This window comes from Oncorhynchus keta, chromosome 37, assembly GCF_023373465.1.
Source record: "Oncorhynchus keta strain PuntledgeMale-10-30-2019 chromosome 37, Oket_V2, whole genome shotgun sequence".
In the NCBI taxonomy this organism is placed as follows: domain Eukaryota; kingdom Metazoa; phylum Chordata; class Actinopteri; order Salmoniformes; family Salmonidae; genus Oncorhynchus; species Oncorhynchus keta.
Genome location: NC_068457.1, coordinates 23419680 through 23440688, shown reverse-complemented (window position 1 = coordinate 23440688; position 21009 = coordinate 23419680). Strand labels below are relative to the sequence as shown.

General features: G+C 43.7%; 2 protein-coding genes and 1 long non-coding RNA gene across 8 annotated transcripts in view; all 3 read right to left on the bottom strand.

The window, feature by feature from the left end:
- Positions 1–3966: 3966 nt before the first annotated feature.
- LOC127916754 (uncharacterized) lies at positions 3967–5789 on the bottom strand. Of its 4 annotated transcripts, XR_008095842.1 has the most exons (4): positions 5632–5789; positions 5444–5584; positions 4410–4550; positions 3967–4362 (listed from the first exon to the last, which is right to left on the bottom strand). It is a non-coding gene; the product is annotated as an uncharacterized LOC127916754 (long non-coding RNA). The 4 variants fall into 4 exon arrangements; XR_008095841.1 differs by lacking the exon at positions 4410–4550 and having other exon boundaries at positions 5303–5584; XR_008095843.1 differs by lacking the exon at positions 4410–4550 and having other exon boundaries at positions 5303–5584; positions 5679–5756.
- A 4683-nt stretch (positions 5790–10472) lies between these two features.
- On the bottom strand, positions 10473–13394 carry LOC118383634 (protein jagunal homolog 1-B). 2 transcript variants are annotated; one of them, XM_052499792.1, is made up of 3 exons: positions 13229–13394; positions 11647–11769; positions 10473–11469 (listed from the first exon to the last, which is right to left on the bottom strand). In XM_052499792.1, the coding sequence occupies exons 2-3, from the start codon at positions 11733–11735 to the stop codon at positions 11007–11009; spliced, it is 552 nt and encodes a 183-aa protein (XP_052355752.1). In that variant the 5' UTR covers positions 11736–11769; positions 13229–13394; the 3' UTR covers positions 10473–11006. The 2 variants fall into 2 exon arrangements, with proteins under 2 accessions (XP_052355752.1, XP_052355753.1); XM_052499793.1 differs by having other exon boundaries at positions 11647–11756; positions 13229–13385.
- Positions 13395–16847: 3453 nt separating this feature from the next.
- The window catches only part of LOC118377266 (collagen alpha-1(VIII) chain-like), a 34872-nt gene continuing 30710 nt past the window's right edge, over positions 16848–21009 (bottom strand). For both annotated transcript variants that reach the window (XM_052499789.1, XM_052499790.1), the window contains one exon: positions 16848–20267. In XM_052499789.1, the coding sequence (XP_052355749.1) occupies positions 18319–20267 (1949 nt within the window). In that variant the 3' untranslated portion in view covers positions 16848–18318. The remainder of the gene's footprint in view (positions 20268–21009) is intronic.

The window sequence follows — 21009 nt, the reverse complement described above, 5'->3', positions numbered from 1 at the left end:
AATGATAACGTGCTGTTGTATTTCTGAGCAGCCAGCTGCATGTCGCTACAGTAATATAGCTACAACCGGGTTAGCAGCTAAGAAGAATTGTCCTCCATAGAGACAAAGGTTTTCCACAAAGAAAGTGCAGGATATGTCTCCAGAATTGGACCCAAATGAGCATTCTGGTAAGTACTGCACTAATCTGAAATCATATGAATGTCTGCTAGCTGTAGGATAAGCACCAGGAGAATGTCTCACGTCTCAACCAGTGATCTTTTGAGTGGCATAAGGCTTTAACATTTTCTCTCCCTATTTTCAATTTCTCTTTCAGGACATTTTGCTTTTGTGAGGTGTAAGAATGGATGCACTGCAAAAACCTTACAAACATCTGATATTCTAGGTGAAGAGGCAGTTCCTATCAGACAGCTGCAAGATCTTAGGTCAGGAGTAACCATTCTAGCCAAGTTGTCAGACGGCACATTTTACAAGGCCACTGTTGAATACATTGGGCAGCCAGACCAGATTGAAAAAAAGGTTTCAAAGAAAAACCATGACAGATTCTTAGATATGAACGAGCAAGAGAAGGGCTGCCCACCTCAACTAACAGTACGTCAGTCACCCACATCTGAACATTTAAGCTTACGTGTCAAGTGTCAAGTGACACTAATAATTGAGGAGCCCACTGTCTGAACACGGTGAAGATGTCAGATCAATACCTACTCTCTGCAGACAAAACACAGCCTGTCCATCTCTATGGTGGCAATGCACCCTCCCTGGTGAGACAGCATCAACCAGCCCCAATTGAACAGCACGCACCAACCCCAGTTGGACAGCATTCCCCAACCCCTATGAGACAGCACACACCCACCCTGGTGAGACAGCATCCACCAGCAGTGCAGGGACAGCTTCCCCTAGCCCCTGTGGGACAGCACGCACCAGCCCCCACTGGATGGAATGCACCTGCCTCAGTGGGACAACACACAACAGCCCCTGTGGGACACCATGCACCAGCCCCCACTGGATGGAATGCACCAGCCTGTGGCACAGCAAACACTAGCCCCTGTTGGACAGCACGCACCAGCCCCCACTGGATGGAATGCACCAGCCTCAGTGGGACAGCACACACTAGCCCTCACTGGATGGAATGCACCATTCCCAGTGGGAGAGCACACACCAGCCCCTGTGGGACAGCACGCACCAGCCCCCACTGGATGGAATGCACCAGCCTCAGTGGGACAGCACACACCAGCCCCAGTGGGACAGCATGCACAAGCCCTCACTGGATGGAACGCACCAGCCTCAGTGGGACAGCATGCACAAGCCCTCACCGGATGGAATTCACCAGTCCCAGTGGGACAGCATGCACAAGCCCTCACTGGATGGAATTCACCAGTCCCAGTGGGACAGCATGCACAAGCCCTCACTGGATGGAACACACCAGCCTCAGTGGGACAGCACGCACCAGCCCCAGTGGGACAGCATGCACAAGCCCTCACTGGATGGAACGCACCAGCATCAGTGGGACAGCACACACCAGCCCCATTGGGACAGCATGCACAAGCCCTCACTGGATGGAACGCACCAGCCTCAGTGGGAAAGCACACACCAGCCCCAGTGGGTCACTTTACACCAGCCGCTATGTGATGAGGGATGAGGTTGAAAAAATCCTGTGTGACAAGGGAAGGATGGAGGAAGTAATTTTGAGAATAGGTAAGTAATTAATATCATGTCACCTATCAAACTTTATTTTGTGAAGTTGAATTGTAAATAATTTTGAACAACTTCTCCAACCCCATTTCTGTCTTTTTTAAATTATTTTTTTTATATTTGGAAGAGTGATTGGGTCTAATAATAATGAATGTACTGTATGTGCTATTGTCTCATCTCAGACCCAGTCCAGATCCGAGAGCTGCACGCTCTCATTGACATCGTTGGAGAGCAACACTGTGAGCTACAGGAGAGAAAGCCATCGGTGCCGTCCGGCGAGCAAGAGTTGTTTCCTGACAGTGGCATGTTCCTCTCATCCTTCCACCTTGCTGCCATCCATCAGGCATCTAGGCAACATTTCTTACATCTGTTTCATATCCTTTTTGACCGTTTTTTCTCAGTGGAAGAATGTGTCAATTCATTTGCCTTTGGACGCCATGGTAAGATCCCAGAGAGGAAGCGAGTCCTCGACCGGAAGAAGGTCAGCGGAATTCTAAGTATTTTCTCAAAGCTGGGTTACTTTGTTACTTAACTGCCTACAGAAAATTAGGATTGATTCTTGATGAAAAGGATTTACGTATGTTATATGCTAATTTATCTCTGCAATCAAGTCAAATCAAGTTTCTGAAAACTGTATCTTAAATACCTCTAAAACAAACTAAAATCCCCAATGTTTTTTTTAAGATGTTTCTGTTTTGCATACTGTGAGTCCTTGAGTAGAAATGTCAGGTGTTATTTGTCCAAATATTAATTAAATGTTTTATATACTTTATTCCAGCCTGTCTTGCGATGTGCTTCCTTGGATGGTTGGACCGGAATAGATGAAGGCATTCATCAACAAGTGTAGGACCAGAGCAGGACAGAGTAGTGACTAAAATATTTTGGTTTGTGTACAATGTTCATATTTGCAATAAGGTTAATTTAAGAACATACTGCTATGTGCTTGGTGTCACATGTAGGTTAGACTTTTTGTTGACTACATCTGGTGGGTGACAACTGCCTATTTTCATCTCTACAATATTATGTTGTGGTTTAACTAATACAAGAGCATAACTACAATAGTATATGTACAAGAGCATATGTACAAGAGCATAACTACAAGAGTATATGTACAAGAGCATATGCTGTATATTCATTGTAATTACATTCTTAGTTAATGGAAACCAATCTCAAATCAAACTTTGTCACATGCGCCAAATACAACAAGTGTAGACTTTACCATGAAATGCTTACTTACCAAGCCCTTAACCAACAGTGTAGACTTTACCATGAAATGCTTACTTACAAGCCCTTAACCAACAGTGTAGACTTTACCATGAAATGCTTACTTACAAGCCCTTAACCAACAGTGTAGACTTTACCATGAAATGCTTACTTACAAGCCCTTAACCAACAGTGTAGACTTTACCGTGAACTGCTTACTTACAAGCCCTTAACCAACAGTGTAGACTTTACCATGAAATGCTTACTTACAAGCCCTTAACCAACAGTCTAGACCTTACCATGAAATGCTTACTTACAAGCCCTTAACCAACAGTGTAGACTTTACTGTGAACTGCTTACTTACAAGCCCTTAACCAACAGTGTAGACTTTACTGTGAACTGCTTACTTACAAGCCCTTAACCAACAGTGTAGACCTTACCATGAAATGCTTACTTACAAGCCCTTAACCAACAGTGTAGACTTTACTGTGAACTGCTTACTTACAAGCCCTTAACCAACAGTGTAGACCTTACCATGAAATGCTTACTTACAAGCCCTTAACCAACAGTGTAGACTTTACTGTGAACTGCTTACTTACAAGCCCTTAACCAACAGTGTAGACTTTACTGTGAACTGCTTACTTACAAGCCCTTAACCAACAGTGTAGACTTTACTGTGAACTGCTTACTTACAAGCCCTCAACCAACAGTGTAGACTTTACCGTGAAATGCTTACTTACAAGCCCTTAACCAACAGTGTAGACTTTACCATGAAATGCTTACTTACAAGCCCTTAACCAACAGTGTAGACTTTACCATGAAATGCTTACTTACAAGCCCTTAACCAACGGTGTAGACTTTACCATGAAATGCTTACTTACAAGCCCTTAACCAACAGTGTAGACTTTACCATGAAATGCTTACTTACAAGCCCTTAACCAACAGTGTAGACTTTACCATGAAATGCTTACTTACAAGCCCTTAACCAACGGTGTAGACTTTACCATGAAATGCTTACTTACAAGCCCTTAACCAACAGTGTAGACTTTACCGTGAACTGCTTACTGTACAAGCCCTTAACCAACAGTGTAGACCTTACCATGAAATGCTTACTTACAAGCCCTCAACCAACAGTGTAGACTTTACCGTGAAATGCTGACTTACAAGCCCTTAACCAACAGTGTAGACTTTACCATGAAATGCTTACTTACAAGCCCTTAACCAACAGTGTAGACCTTACCATGAAATGCTTACTTACAAGCCCTTAACCAACAGTGTAGACCTTACCATGAAATGCTTACTTACAAGCCCTTAACCAACAGTGTAGACCTTACCATGAAATGCTTACTTACAAGCCCTTAACCAACAGTGTAGACCTTACCATGAAATGCTTACTTACAAGCCCTTAACCAACAGTGTAGACTTTACCGTGAAATGCTGACTTACAAGCCCTTAACCAACAGTGTAGACCTTACCATGAAATGCTTACTTACAAGCCCTTAACCAACAGTGTAGACTTTACCGTGAAATGCTGACTTACAAGCCCTTAACCAACAGTGTAGACTTTACCATGAAATGCTTACTTACAAGCCCTTAACCAACAGTGTAGACTTTACCGTGAAATGCTTACTTACAAGCCCTTAACCAACAGTGTAGACCTTACTGTGAAATGCTTACTTACAAGCCCTTAACCAACAGTGTAGACTTTACCGTGAAATGCTTACTTACAAGCCCTTAACCAACAGTGTAGACCTTACTGTGAAATGCTTACTTACAAGCCCTTAACCAACAGTGTAGACTTTACCATGAAATGCTTACTTACAAGCCCTTAACCAACAGTGTAGACTTTACCGTGAAATGCTTACTTACAAGCCCTCAACCAACAGTGTAGACTTTACCGTGAAATGCTTACTTACAAGCCCTTAACCAACAGTGTAGACCTTACTGTGAAATGCTTACTTACAAGCCCTTAACCAACAGTGTAGACTTTACCGTGAAATGCTTACTTACAAGCCCTTAACCAACAGTGTAGACCTTACTGTGAAATGCTTACTTACAAGCCCTTAACCAACAGTGTAGACTTTACCGTGAAATGCTTACTTACAAGCCCTTAACCAACAGTGTAGACCTTACTGTGAAATGCTTACTTACAAGCCCTTAACCAACAGTGTAGACTTTACCGTGAAATGCTTACTTACAAGCCCTTAACCAACAGTGTAGACCTTACTGTGAAATGCTTACTTACAAGCCCTTAACCAACAGTGTAGACTTTACCGTGAAATGCTTACTTACAAGCCCTTAACCAACAGTGTAGACCTTACTGTGAAATGCTTACTTACAAGCCCTTAACCAACAGTGTAGACTTTACCGTGAAATGCTTACTTACAAGCCCTCAACCAACAGTGTAGACTTTACCGTGAAATGCTTACTTACAAGCCCTTAACCAACAGTGTAGACTTTACCGTGAAATGCTTACTTACAAGCCCTCAACCAACAGTGTAGACTTTACCGTGAAATGCTTACTGACAAGCCCTTAACCAACAGTGTAGACTTTACCGTGAAATGCTTACTTACAAGCCCTCAACCAACAGTGTAGACTTTACCGTGAAATGCTTACTTACAAGCCCTTAACCAACAGTGTAGACTTTACCGTGAAATGCTTACTTACAAGCCCTTAACCAACAGTGTAGACCTTACTGTGAAATGCTTACTTACAAGCCCTTAACCAACAGTGTAGACTTTACCGTGAAATGCTTACTTACAAGCCCTCAACCAACAGTGTAGACTTTACCGTGAAATGCTTACTTACAAGCCCTTAACCAACAGTGTAGACTTTACCGTGAAATGCTTACTTACAAGCCCTCAACCAACAGTGTAGACTTTACCGTGAAATGCTTACTGACAAGCCCTTAACCAACAGTGTAGACTTTACCGTGAAATGCTTACTTACAAGCCCTCAACCAACAGTGTAGACTTTACCGTGAAATGCTTACTGACAAGCCCTTAACCAACAGTGTAGACTTTACCATGAAATGCTTACTTACAAGCCCTTAACCAACAGTGTAGACTTTACCATGAAATGCTTACTGACAAGCCCTTAACCAACAGTGTAGACTTTACCGTGAAATGCTTACTTACAAGCCCTTAACCAACAGTGTAGACTTTACCATGAACTGCTTACTGACAAGCCCTTAACCAACAGTGTAGACTTTACCGTGAAATGCTTACTTACAAGCCCTCAACCAACAGTGTAGACTTTACCGTGAAATGCTTACTGACAAGCCCTTAACCAACAGTGTAGACTTTACCGTGAAATGCTTACTTACAAGCCCTCAACCAACAGTGTAGACTTTACCGTGAAATGCTTACTGACAAGCCCTTAACCAAGTGTAGACTTTACCTTGAAATGCTTACTTACAAGCCCTCAACCAACAGTGTAGACTTTACCGTGAAATGCTTACTGACAAGCCCTTAACCAACAGTGTAGACTTTACCGTGAAATGCTTACTTACAAGCCCTCAACCAACAGTGTAGACTTTACCGTGAAATGCTTACTTACAAGCCCTCAACCAACAGTGTAGACTTTACCGTGAAATGCTTACTGACAAGCCCTCAACCAACAGTGTAGACTTTACCATGAAATGCTTACTGACAAGCCCTTAACCAACAGTGTAGACTTTACCGTGAAATGCTTACTGACAAGCCCTTAACCAACAGTGTAGACTTTACCGTGAAATGCTTATTGACAAGCCCTTAACCAACAGTGTAGTTCAAGAAGAGTTAAGAAAATATTTACCAAGTAGACTAAAAATAAAAAGTAACGCAATAAGAATAACGAGGCTATATACAGGGGTCACCGGTACCGAGTCAGTGTGCAGGGGTACAAGTTAGTTGAGGTCATTTGTACATGTAGGAGGGGGTGAAGTGACTATGCATAGATAATACATAGCAAGTAGCAGCAGTGTGCAAAAGGGAGTGCTGGGAATGAAAAGTGAGATGCTTTGTTAATATAATAGGCACTGTTGAATACATTTGTTGAACTGTATCAGTTTTCATTCTTGTTTTGAACAGCTAATCATTAATACTGCAAATGAATGCTAACAAATTAAATTCTCAATTGTCTCATCTCATTAATCAAGCTAATGTATAGCTTCTGTAGTAATTTTAAGAGAAATGAGACGAGGATGAGACGTTGCACATTCAATGTAAAGATCTCCTTTATGGCTCATACTACTTAGACATTTCTGAAATGATCCCCTCAGACAAAGATCATTAGCCTAATAAAAGTCTCAAACTTGTCTCAGGACCTTATCATTATTGCTCCTTTAAAATAACAGAGGCAAGGATGAGCTCAACGGTTTACAATGATGAGACCTCTGCTGATCATACTTCTCAAATACTGATAAAACGATAATCTCAATTCAATTCATGTGTCCTATATATGTATCATAGAAGTCTCTAACATCTCAATATTTTTCCCAATGGGACTTTAGGAGCAATAACCCAGACACAAATGGTCACAGAATGATTCAAAATTGAGAAGCTCTAGGTAGTCACAAAAGATCTGGAGGATATCCGAGTGAACAACAGATTGTTTTCCTATGGGCAGTACAGTACAGTATAGAGTAGTATAGTACAGTATTAACTCACAATTCCTCCTGCCTGTATCCCAGTGGATCATCCACTCTGTAACTAATTCCTATGGTGAGAGACACCACAACTGCAGGCAGTTTTACACATTTTGTTACCGTACAGTCTTATTCTAAAATTGAAAAAATAAAATTGTTTCCTCATCAATGTACAAACAATACCCAATAATGACAAAGCGAAAAGAGGTTTTATTGAAAACCAAAACAGAAATACCTCATTTACAAAAAAGTATTCACCCTTTGCTGTAAGAAATCAAAATTAGTTTCCATTGATCATCCTTGAGATGTTTCTACAACTTGATTGGAGTCCACCTGTGGTAAATTGAATTGATTGGACATGCTTTGGAAAGGCACAAGCTTGTCTATATAAGGTCCCACAGTTGACAGTGTATGTCAGAGAAAAAAAACAAGCCATGAGGTCGAAGGAATTGTCTGTAGAGCTCCAAGACCGGATTGTGTCGTGGCACAGATCTGGGGAAGGGTACAAAAACATTTCTGTAGGATTGAAGGTGCCCAAGAACAGTGGCCTCCATCATTCTTAAATGGAAGAAGTTTGTAACCACCATGACTCTTCCTCGAGCTGGCCACCCGGCCAAACTGAGCAATCAGTGGAGAAGGGCCTTGGTCAGGGAGGTGACCAAGAACCACGATGGTCACTCTGACAGTGTTCCCCTGGAGATGGGAGAACTTTCCAGAAGGACAACCATCTCTGCAGCACTCCACCAATCAGGCCTTTATTGTAGAGTGGCCAGAAGGAAGTCACTCCTCAGTAAAGGTCGCATGACAGCATACTTGGTGTTTGCCAAAATGAAACCAAGATCGAACTCTTTGGCATGAATGCCAAGCATCACATGTCTGTAGGAAACCTGACACCATCCCTATGGTGAAGCATGGTTGTGGCAGCATCATGCTGTGGGGATGTTTTTTAGCGGCTGGGAGACCAGTCAGGAACGTGGGAAAGATGAACGGAGCAAAGTACAGAGCAATCCTTGATGAAGACCTGCTCCAGAGCGCTAAGGACCTCAGACTGCCTGGTAGGTTGGATAATGATAATGGCACTGGAGGGGGTTCGGAGCCCGTAAAGGGCAGCCATCAACTGTGCTATGTTTGTAACTTATTTTGAACATAAAATGTTGCTGCTACGGTCTCTTATGACCGAAAAGAGCATCTGGATATCAGAGCTGCGATTATTCACCTCAACCTGGACAAATATGTTTTTTCTTTAATGAGTCTGACGCGAAGGATATAGTGCTTCCCAAAGACCAGGCCCGAGTCCTTGTCATTCCCATGAAGCAAAGATGGAAATACAGGGGGAGGAGATCGGGATGCCTTGTGAGAATTTGTGAGACTTTATAAAAGTTAATTAACTCAGTAAACCACATAAACAAGGACACATAGTGTCAGTTGCTATAAGCATGCTATAAAGATGATCCATGCTGTTCCAGTTTCAATGTCTGCATCCGTGTAGAAATGTTTTCTACTGTACTTTGAGAGATGTCATTATCACTGCCAATAAATGGTACAGTTGATAGATAGTTGATAACAGTAGCTTTTGCTGAGACCTGATAGTAGTCTATTGACAGTCTGTAAACAACAGTTTAGCGACAAATCGAAATAGCTTGGATAAAAATAGTCTGAAACAATTTCTTCATTGATGCTACTGTGTCATGACGTTGGCATGTTGGGGGAGGTTTATGACCCCCATAAATACCTTTCCCCCTTTTCCTCTCTCTACTCTACCGATGTAACTATTGAGAATCCCTTTGTTAACATAGTCTGGGAACATCAAAAGGTGGGAAACTGAACCCTATTTCAGTAATCCAACCAGTTGAAAATATGCATTGGTACTTAATGAATGATGTCAGATCAGTTGGCGTCTGAGACATTATTACTGTTGATAGGACAACATAAACTGTATCTTTGAAAGTCTACACATTCTAGTTATCAGATTCACATGGAATTGTTGTGCAATTTAAATGTTTAAATATGAAACTATTTGTGAAAAGATTAAATGTAATTTTAGCTTCTAAATGAGAGAATTGGTTTTCATGAGTGAACTATGCTCAACTCAGTGGCCCCGCCCATGTGAACAGACATCTGTTGTAAACTATGAAACACAGCCCTCTCTCCCAACCCTATATAAGCCCCTTTACAAAAATGTAACTTTCTGTTCCAAGGATGTGCGGACTTGAGGTCCCCACGGTGAAAGGACAAAGACCACCTACAGAACCAACCTCAGAAAGAACCTAACGAAATTAGCATTGAATTTCAATGTGAAGGTGACGACCTACATGCCGGAAGGATGAATTTCGACTATACCAGACAGAATATAGCATGAGATTAAAGTATGGCAACTTGGCATGAACTTTGAACTCTTATTCACTAAAGAAGTGATACCTCCTAGCCATTGTGTTAGCGCAGCAGCTGTAGACGTGGGCAAGGAGAGGACGGACAGATTATCAGTCCTACCACACGACGACGGTACTACCAAGAAGCCGTTCTACCACCAGACATTCTTCAAAGGACAACCCGGCCGCCCATCTACGACCAACCGATCGAAGCGCAGCTCAGAGTAAATATTTATTGCATTTTCCTTTTCCAAATGGGCGGTTATTTAGAATGCATAAGATTCCGTATTTACGATAGAGTAGCTGCCTACAGCCCGATAGACACAATCGTTTTGCTCCCCAACCCCCTTTCTGTATGTAACCAGCCGTCATATCTGTTCCGTCCGCTAGGGACGTTATCCTTTATGATCCATTCTGTCTAGATATAATTCTGTGTGATTATTTAGGTATTTAGTAAATAAATAAACCACATTTTGTATTGCTGATTCAACTTGTTAGCCAAGGTTCGTGAAGATAACCAAGAATTTACAACTTTCAGATGAGACTGAATAAGGCGACGATTAAATATGGACTGCTATTGATGTAAAAGATGACCAAGTCTTTAAGAGTTTATTCGGAAGATAACAGCTCTATAAACATTCTTTCGTGGTTCCCTGACTTTTTAGGTAATTATTTACCTGATTAAATCAGGTAATATTAATTACAGAGAAATTATTTTATAGAACAGCATGCCATATCACCTAATCCGCCATAGCCAAAGACACAACTGTATCCCTCACAGCTCCATAGATCAGGACTGAGACATAAATAGGACGCTTTCTAAAGGCAGCAGAACAGGTCAACATTAAACCCTGGAGTCTCAGACAACTCCAGTCTTAATCTGTCCACAGGCACCAGATCCAGGAGATGAGATAATGGAGGTTAGAGGGTTACAAGGAAGACGACAGGACAGTCTGCTGAGTATTCCAATTAGGCCTACAACTATCAATTAGGGATGGTGAGATGGGGATGTAGAATTCAAATATAGATGGAAGATGGGCCTAGAAGTGGTGTCAGACAGTGGCAGGCAGCAATAGTCATTCCTTATCAGTTGTTTAAATAATTTAATCCTCTGTCCTCATTTCTTCTTCTTGTCTTGTGTGGAGGTAAACCAGGCGTCCAGCAGCTTCTTGCTGTAGTAGATCTGCCAGCCGTGCACCTGCACCGCGATCACCATCACCAGGTACATGACGGACACGGCAGAGAAGCCGAAGATGAAGCGGTAGGCCTTGCCGTGGCGGTACAGCTGCTGGGCCACCGGGAACATCTCCATGCCCCCATAGATGAGCGGTGCTATGCAGAAGAGGCCGGCACTGATCATGGAGATCACCAGGTAGCTGATGTTGTTTTTGGGCAGGGCCATGAAGCTGAAGAGGGAGGGGATGATACTGAGCAGGTAGGGGTACTCCCACTGGTAGGGAGCAGCCACCACACTGTGGGACACTAGGTTCAGCTGGCTCACTGTCACCTGGGCAGCTAAGAGGAGCCAGATCAGAACATGGACGATGTTCAGCTTACGGATCTCGGACTTGAGGGCGACACTATTGAGAAAGACAAGAGAAGCACAAGAATATGTGATGTTTCAAATGGGTCACTGTGAACAAAACCTGTCATCTTGTTTTATGTAGGCACTACACCTTAATCGCTCCTGTAAGCCGGTCTGGATAAGAGTGTCTGCTAAATGACTAAAATGCATTAACATTCAAATGAGAGCGAACCTCATCTGGTAGTGTGAGGCCACTCTCTCGCGGTGCTGAAAGTCACTTCCATCTGTGCCAGTAGCTCGAGGTCCAGCTCGGGAAGCCATGGTTACCGCCTGTCCAAAAAACTCAAAGTAAAACCTGTCATTCATTGCATTGGAGCTTTCTAAGGTGCTCATTAGTGCTCATTAGTTATTTCACAACTGCAGATAAGTATACAGCATAAGCTATCACTATCGAAGACATTGAAACCTAATGGGAGTCTAATTACCTTAGACAACTAGCCTTTAAAATAATATAACTAATACAATTTGTATGAAATGAGCAATACCAATGAATTAAGAATTGCATTAGTCACATGCTCTGTAAACAGGTGTAGACTAACAGTGAAATGCTTACTTACGAGCCCTTCCCACAATGCAGAGAGAATAATAGAAAGATAATAAAAATACACAATGAGTAACGATTACTTAGCTGTATACACAGAGTACCAGTACTGAGTCAATGATAACATGGCTATATACACGGCGTATCAGTACTGAGTCAATTATATCATGACTATATACACGGGGTACCAGTACTGAGTCAATTACAACTTGGCTATATAAACTGAGTACCAATACCGAGTCAATGTAATTGAGGTAGATATTTACATATAGGTAGGGTTAAAGTCTTTAGGCAACAGGATAGGTGATAAGCAGTATCTGCAGAGTAAGTGTATGTGATGACTCAAAAGGTAGCTATTTGGTTAACTATTTAACAGTCTTATGGCTAAGGGGTAGATGCTGTTCAGGGTCCCGTTGGCAGTAGGTACCGCCTGCCGTGTCTATGCCTTAGGCTAATAGATTAGTTGAGGCATAAATACAGAAATGATTTGTACAAAGCATAGCTGATCCTCCCTAGTTTTCCTGAAGGTTACCCAGTTAACTTGACAGTGGACACATGAGGATGATGGGCATGTGGATTAACACTAGCTTGGCTACCCTCTGCTTTCCTGTCCCCTTCTGCTGGCTTTTCAGATAACGCCAGGCCAGGATGATTTCTAGTTAGCCAGTAAAATATTTAAATCCCCCTGTGGACTATTTAGAAAGAGCCCAGAGGCCCTGTGTTAAAACATTCATCAACAGGTCTGATTCCAATACAGTTTTAAGACCGAGTTAGTTAGCTAGCAAGCACCATCAGCTTTTAGTATGTAGTTTATAAAACGACCTCCTGCTTGTAAACTAAACAAGCATACTCACAGTTCGTCCTGGACTGTCAGTGGGGAAATGCATGACAATGTAACGTTACAAGTCAAAATGTAAAAAGTCACCCAGACAATTTTAAAGTTACCAAGCTAGCTAGCATCATCAGCTATTAGTATGCAGTTTCTAAATCGACCAGCTGTTTGTACTAAGCATGCATGATCACCGTTTGTCATGCATTTCCTAATTTACAATCCAGGACGATGTACAAGTCAACTTAGTGGTACTGCTAGCCAGCTTGCCAACTTAGTGGTACTGCTAGCTTAAGTCTCATTGCCGTAGACACCTTGCAAAAACAAACTAGACAACTGCAGCTAAAGTTTAGTTTGCTAGACATATGTTAATGTAATACTTACTGTATGTTCAGTACAACAATAGTCGTTACACGTTCAATTAACAAACTTATTGCGACTAAACTCGGTGGACATTCCTCCTTTCCCCCGTAGACATGTGCAATACGGAAGTGCTGACTATTCAATCTGTGATTGGACAGATGACTGAACGGATGGCAGTGGGGGACAATCCAAAAAGTTATACTACAGTTGGAAACGGAAACGCTCATTGCGACAGGCTATGATCTTCCTCTTCATGAGGTTTGAAACAAGTTTGTTAATTGAACGTTTAAAAACCCATTGAACAATATTATAAATCCATTACACTTTGTGATACAAAATAGGAGAAGGGGAAACGGGAAAAATAAAATATATTTTTAATTACCCTACCAACTAACCGTACACTCATTAAAACCCACCACCTTATTTCACCCTTATCTGATTCTAACCCAGGCCAACGACTTGAGAGGACGGGACACTACCACTCAACACACCCTGTAACTCTTCTGAAATCAAATCTCGTACACCCAAGTACTTTTCTGCAGCTGCCACCACAACATATATTTTCTGTGACTTATGTAACAGAATAACTTTACGTCCATACCCGGGCGCGAACCAGGGACCCTCTGCACACATCGACAACAGTCACCCTCGAAGCATCGTTACCCATCGCTCCACAAAAGCCGCACCCCTTGCAGAGCAAGGGGAACTACTACTTCGAGGTCTCGGAACAAGTGACGTAACCGATTGAAACGCTATTTAGCGCGCACCGCTAACTAAGCTAGCCGTTTCACATCCGTTACACTCACCCCCCTTTTGACCTTCCTCCTTTTTCCGCAGCAACCAGTAATCCGGGTCAAAAGCATCAATGTAACAGAATAACTTTTCGTCCGTACCCTCGCCCATACCCGGGCGCGAACCAGGGACCCTCTGCCCACATCGACAACAGTCACCCTCGAAGCATCATTTCCCATCGCTCCACAAAAGCCGCGCAAGGGGAACTACTACTTCAAGGTCTCAGAGCAAGTGACGTAACCGATTGAAACGCTATTTAGCGCGCACCGCTAACTAAGCTAGCCGTTTCACATCCGTTACACTTACATTCCATCACTGTGGTACAGTTGATAACCATTGGAGGAGCCAACCTTACTGAAACATACAGTATATCTCTCATTGGCCTATCCCTCTGTTCTGGCACAGATCTACTATTCACAGGGATCCTCTCAGAATCCCTTACCCTTTATCCACCCTCTACCTTCTTCACTGCCTCATAATAGGACATCTTCTGCACTACTCTGACCCTAGCCACCTCAACCTGCCTCTCTCGCACCGGACAACTCCAATTCTCCGCAACATGGGCACAGTTGACACACACATTTTTCCCATCGAAACTACACATTGCTCTGTCCCATGTCCTCCTTCACACTTCACACATCTTGAATTATCCCTCCTACACACTGCTGCAACCTGCCCATAAATGTGACACCTATAACACTGCCGTGTATTGTATGATATTCATCTGTTTGTAGCTATATGAGAGATGTTTAACTAGTGGTCTGTCAAATATAAATGATTCTTTATGTAAACATTCAGCAACAAATGCATTATATTGAATTTTGTGAGTGTATGCAGTGTTGTACAGGTATTGACAAAGATGATGATGATGATCTTCTTGAAAACAGTGAGGAACCAACACTAGCATGTGTTGGACCCTCGTTACCACTGCATGCCTTAATAATGCTCAAATCAGTTTTGTTTTTGAAATCCATTTTGGAATACTGGCTGTACAAACAGCAAGTTACAAGTGACCAAATGGGATATGTGTGTGTTCAGACAGCAGTCATTTGCTGACATGGCTATGGCAGTTGTCATAGTAATGACAGGTGTGTGCGCTGTGGTGTAGGCTGATTGGTGCTGGTGCTCCTGGTTCCTATGCTCAAAAGTTATGTAACAGGCTAAGGTGACAACAATGCCTGCCATGGACGTTTACTAGTTGATTTAAATGTTCAAAATTACATTTACATTACATTACATTTAAGTCATTTAGCAGACGCTCTTATCCAGAGCGACTTACAAATCATAGTGTAAGAACTCAAAGGATAAGATGATTCAACTTTAAAAAACAAGTCCTTTTTGGATAGCCATAGCAGTCAACTAGCTCGCTAGGTAGCACATTCACTAATTTGCTTGTAAACAATTAACAAGCAAGTTGGCTACCGCATGTTCTTGTCAAACTGTCAGAGTGGCCAGCAAGCAACAAGATATGCCAAATAAGTTTAAAAATAAGTTAGATTAGACAGTTCAGACTCAAGTCGCATGGCCAGGACTCAGATTTGTATCTGATTTCATACCACCTACGAAGATGATTTGAAATGTGGCTTGAAATATCTGATTCCATGTGCAGTTCAGATGGCAGGAAAAATAACAGATTAAAATCGGATATACAAAAAAATGCTAATGTGAACACAGCTTGTGTGCAGGCCCAATGTGAACACAGCTTGTGTGCAGGCCCAATGTGAACACAGCTTGTGTGCAGGCCCAATGTGAACACAGCTTGTGTGCAGGCCCAATGTGAACACAGCTTGTGTGCAGGCCCAATGTGAACACAGCTTGTGTGCAGGCCCAATGTGAACACAGCTTGTGTGCAGGCCCAATGTGAACACAGCTTGTGTGCAGGCCCAATGTGAACACAGCTTGTGTGCAGGCCCAATGTGAACACAGCTTGTGTGCAGGCCCAATGTGAACACAGCTTGTGTGCAGGCCCAATGTGAACACAGCTTGTGTGCAGGCCCAATGTGAACACAGCTTGTGTGCAGGCCCAATGTGAACACAGCTTGTGTGCAGGCCCAATGTGAACACAGCTTGTGTACAGGCCCAATGTGAACACAGCTTGTGTACAGGCCCAATGTGAACACAGCTTGTGTGCAGGCCCAATGTGAACACAGGTTGTGTGCAGGCCCAATGTGAACACAGCTTATGTGCAGGCCCAATGTGAACACAGCTTGTGTGCAGGCCCAATGTGAACACAGCTTGTGTGCAGGCCCAATGTGAACACAGCTTGTGTGCAGGCCCAATGTGAACACAGCTTGTGTGCAGGCCCAATGTGAACACAGCTTGTGTGCAGGCCCAATGTGAACACAGCTTGTGTGCAGGCCCAATGTGAACACAGCTTGTGTGCAGGCCCAATGTGAACACAGCTTGTGTGCAGGCCAATGTGAACACAGCTTGTGTGCAGGCCCAATGTGAACACAGCTTGTGTGCAGGCCCAATGTGAACACAGCTTGTGTGCAGGCCCAATGTGAACACAGCTTGTGTGCAGGCCCAATGTGAACACAGCTTGTGTGCAGGCCCAATGTGAACACAGCTTGTGTGCAGGCCCAATGTGAACACAGCTTGTGTGCAGGCCCAATGTGAACACAGCTTGTGTGCAGGCCCAATGTGAACACAGCTTGTGTGCAGGCCCAATGTGAACACAGCTTGTGTGCAGGCCCAATGTGAACACAGCTTGTGTGCAGGCCCAATGTGAACACAGCTTGTGTGCAGGCCCAATGTGAACACAGCTTGTGTGCAGGCCCAATGTGAACACAGCTTGTGTGCAGGCCCAATGCAACAAGTAGCAATCGAAGAAGAGAACACATTGTTTTAATCACTTCATCTTTATTTAGAAAAACAACAATAGTCCAAAAACATTATACTAAGTTCTTCATTTGGTTATATGTTTAGCACCATTGTCAGGTAACATTTATTTTTTCCTTCAAGATAGTCTCAACAGGTATACATACACATTTACAATTTCAGACAAAATCAGTAGTTAAACAAATAAATGACAGAGAGGAATACTGCCACATCCCTTAGAGAAGCGTGGTTGACTTTTGAACTTAATGTGGATATTGGAAATGTTGACTATACACCCCTTCAAACTCCCATAACTCATTTATTTATTAATGCACAACAGATGAAATGGGCAGCTTACAACCAAATGTCTTCACTATGTTGCATATCAATTTTATTTTATTTTAGGTTCCAAACCATGAAACAATCTCATTTCACCATCTCAAACCATCTCATTTCCAAAAATGATATCAATAAATAAAAATGGTAGACACCTCTGTATAATCTGGAACAACGTGAATAAGTGGATGATAAAAAAGAAATCAATCTGTCGTGGAGGAACTATGGGATCGGGAAAATCATGTTGTTAAAGGGGAACAATGTATGGTAATACATACTGTGAATGTAACAGTGTTACTTATATGCCAAAGGTATAATCTGGCATGAAATAAAGACATTAAAATGTCTTCTGAAAAGTCCACACATGGAAGAATGACCTCTGAAGAATAATTGTGTACTAACATTAGGTATGCATGACAGATAAAGCGGATGCGTTGATGCTTGCTTATGAAAGCTGCGGTAGACGGCTTGCCCTTCAGTGGCGTCATAATGGCTGTGACTGTTGGAATGCAAAGAACGGATATACTGAGTGCACATAACAAAAATCTGATATGGAAATATAAAATACAAACAAATGCTATGTATTCACATAAGGAGAAGAACATGTTGGGCAAATGTAATAACTACATCCTAAAATAGTTCTCTTTAATAAAAAAATAACACATTGTTTCCAATGTAATATGCTGCTATCCACAGTAGCGCCATAGCATGTCAGCAACCATGTTTTTTCTATAAACACTGTCAATCACGTGAGGTGGATGACACTGCTACAACTGGGATAGTCAGTATTCTCAATCATTTGCAACATTTTTACCCCCTATTAACCAACAGAAATTTTAATTTGCATAATTATCTGAATATCTACATACAGACATCTCAAATAATTTTTTGCCAAATTCATTTCTGGGGTAAATTAAATGTATTGCAGATATTGATTTATGTTTTTTTTCACCCATCTAATACTGCAATACAACGGCAGAAACATACTATAGCTGTAGCACTCACACATTCATTGGATACTTCTGAGCCGAGTAGTAGTTTTCACTGTTGTCATCATGTGTCATTATTGAGGTTTTCAACAGTTTAAAATGAATAAAACACGAATAAAACAGCTATGTAGTGAGTTGTGGTGTGGATGCCCTTTTTGTTGTTGTTGTTGATCTTTACATTGGGTACAATAAATATCCGGAGAATGAAGAGTGGACATATTGACCGGCATAAAGTCCTGCTGCCTGGTCAGATGGAAGCTGTACATGCACAGTGTCTCCTTGCTGTAAAGGGAGCACAGCGCTCCCTGACGCCTGGTCCAGGCTGCCCTTTTTGTACTCATCATATGTGTACATCACAGGCTCATTGTTCTTGACCAGCGCCACCCACACATTCGCTCCTTTGCAGTGGACGTGGTAAGCAAAGTAATAGATTCCCGGTATGGTACAGCTGAAGACGCCGGTTTGGGGATTGTAGTCCTGATGACCATTGTACAGGAGCTTGTCAAAGACCACAGGGGAGCCTACGGGGGGGAAAGGATTGGTGAGCTGAGCCGTGAATGCTGGCATCTCCAGGCCGTTCCTGTCCCCTCCATTCTTTGGTTTCTTGTAACCACCTTGTTTAAGACCGTCCAGACCAGGACCCAGCTCAGGGAGGATTTCACCAAGACCAGGTGGTTGGGTGGGGGGTCCGGGTGGGCCAGGGGGACCAGGTTGTCCTGGTTGTCCAGGCTGACCAGGGGGTCCACCGTTGCCAGGTTTCCCTTGGGGCCCTAAAGCGCCTGGAACACCAGGTTTACCTTCGCCGGGGTAGCCAGGTTTCCCTGGTGGACCAAGCTCGCCTTTTGGCCCGGGAAGACCGGGAGGACCAAGTGGCCCACCTGGACCAAAATTTCCAGGTATTCCCTTGGGTCCCTGGTGACCTTTTTCTCCGGGCATTCCACCTTCTCCCCTTGAACCGGGCATTCCAGGAGCTCCAGGGAGGCCAGGTAACCCTTTGTGGCCGTTATCCCCTTTCGGACCCAGTGGCCCTGGTATACCTCTCGGTCCTGGTTGACCACCCTCTCCAGGATATCCACCCTGTCCAGGAAGCCCTGGAGGCCCTGGCTCACCTTTAGGACCTGGCAGCCCCTTTGGCCCTCCATTGCCACCTTCTCCCTTCGGACCTGGGAAACCAAGACCCCCAGGTGGCCCAATGGTACCGGGCAGGCCCGGTGGCCCGTTGGGTCCAGGAAGGCCTTCCTGCCCTGGGAGACCTCCATGACCTTTGTCACCTTTTGGGCCTGGAGCTCCAGAAAAACCTCCATGTCCTTTGTCTCCTTTTGGTCCAGGATATCCTGGCTTTCCGTAACCAGGTAGGCCTGAGCCCCCTGGCAAACCTGGTGGGCCTGATTCCCCTTTACCGCCTGGGAACCCTGGTTGTCCTGGCAAACCATCATGCCCGGGCTTGCCAATACCTGGTAGCCCAGGTGGTCCTGGTTCTCCCCCTTCACCTGGTGGACCCGCAAGTCCTCCTTCTCCAGGTGGGCCTGGTTTTCCTGCCCCCCCGGGCAATCCTGGTAGTCCATTCAAACCTGGTTTTCCAACCCCTGGCAAACCCCCTTGACCAGGAGGCCCAGGAGGTCCACCAGGTCCTTTCAAACCTGGCAATCCTGGCAAGCCAATCCCTTTGTCTCCCTTGGGCCCAGGAAGACCAGGCAGTCCAGGTATGCCCTTGTGTCCAGGCTCCCCTCGAGGCCCAGGCTGCCCAGGCAGTCCCTGACCCCCTGGCTTCCCGATGCCTGGCAGGCCTGGTGGCCCTGGAAGACCTGGCCCCCCAGGCATCCCCATTGGTCCTACATCACCACCAGGACCAAGGTCGCCCTTCGGACCAGGTTGGCCGCCTCCACCAGGTTTACCGGGCATTCCCGGCATTCCGGGTTTTCCTATACCAGGATACCCTTGGGGACCAGGAGGGCCTGGTTTTCCATGGGGGCCGGGCATCCCTTGACCTAGCATCCCTGGAGGGCCCTGTGGTCCTGGAGGCCCTTGGGCTCCTGGTGGCCCCTCGGGACCAGGACCCTGTAGTCCCCTATCATCAGGTGGTTGCCCTCCAAGGCCTTTCCCATTACTGGGATATGACTGACCTGTGGATGACATCAATTAGCATTTATCATGAATTACTGACTTGAGTTAGTGACTTGAGTATCTCATTGAGCACATAGGAACGTGACCAATTAATATGCATGGACATTTGGGTAAGCCCAATGTACCTTCAACCGTAGATGATGGGCCAAATTATTATCTTTGAAAATGAATGCTAAAAGCTGACTTTAATGTCCCCCTTGGACACAGGGTGCTGATAGTGGATGTTAAAAGCATGTTACATTTCCTAGTTATCTATCAAACATACTTTCTTTCCGCCTTCTCTGATTCCTTGCTTGATTGTTGAAACAGTCAAAATCTCATTTATGTGAAATGTTTTACACTCTTAGAAAAAAGGTTTCCAAAGGGGTTCTTTGGCTGTTCCCATAGGAGAACCCTTTTTTGTTCCATGTAGAGCCCTCTGTGGAAAAGGTCCTACATGGAACCCAAAAAGGTTCATACCTGGAACCAAAAAGGTTCTTCAAAGGGTTATCCTATAGGGACAGCCAAAGAACCCTTTTAGGTTCTAGATCACACCTTTTTTCTCAGTGTGTACAGTATCTGCAATATGCCGTATTTCAAATCAAAGCGTATTGGTCACCTACAAAGATTGTGCAGGTGTTATAGCAGGTGCTGCGAAATGTTTAGGATGCTATCTCCAACAGTGCAATAGAATGACTCGCAAATACAATACAAATAGTAAAAAATCTAAACAAGAAATCAAGAAATAGCAGAATGAGTCCA

Coding starts and splice junctions, on each gene's coding strand:
- LOC118383634 (XM_052499792.1), bottom strand. CDS start 11,735: ATGGCTTCCCGAGCTGGACCTCGAGCTACTGGCACAGATGGAAGTGAC. Junction 11,470..11,646: donor GCCTCACACTACCAGATGAG/GTTCGCTCTCAT, acceptor CTTTCTCAATAG/TGTCGCCCTCAAGTCCGAGA.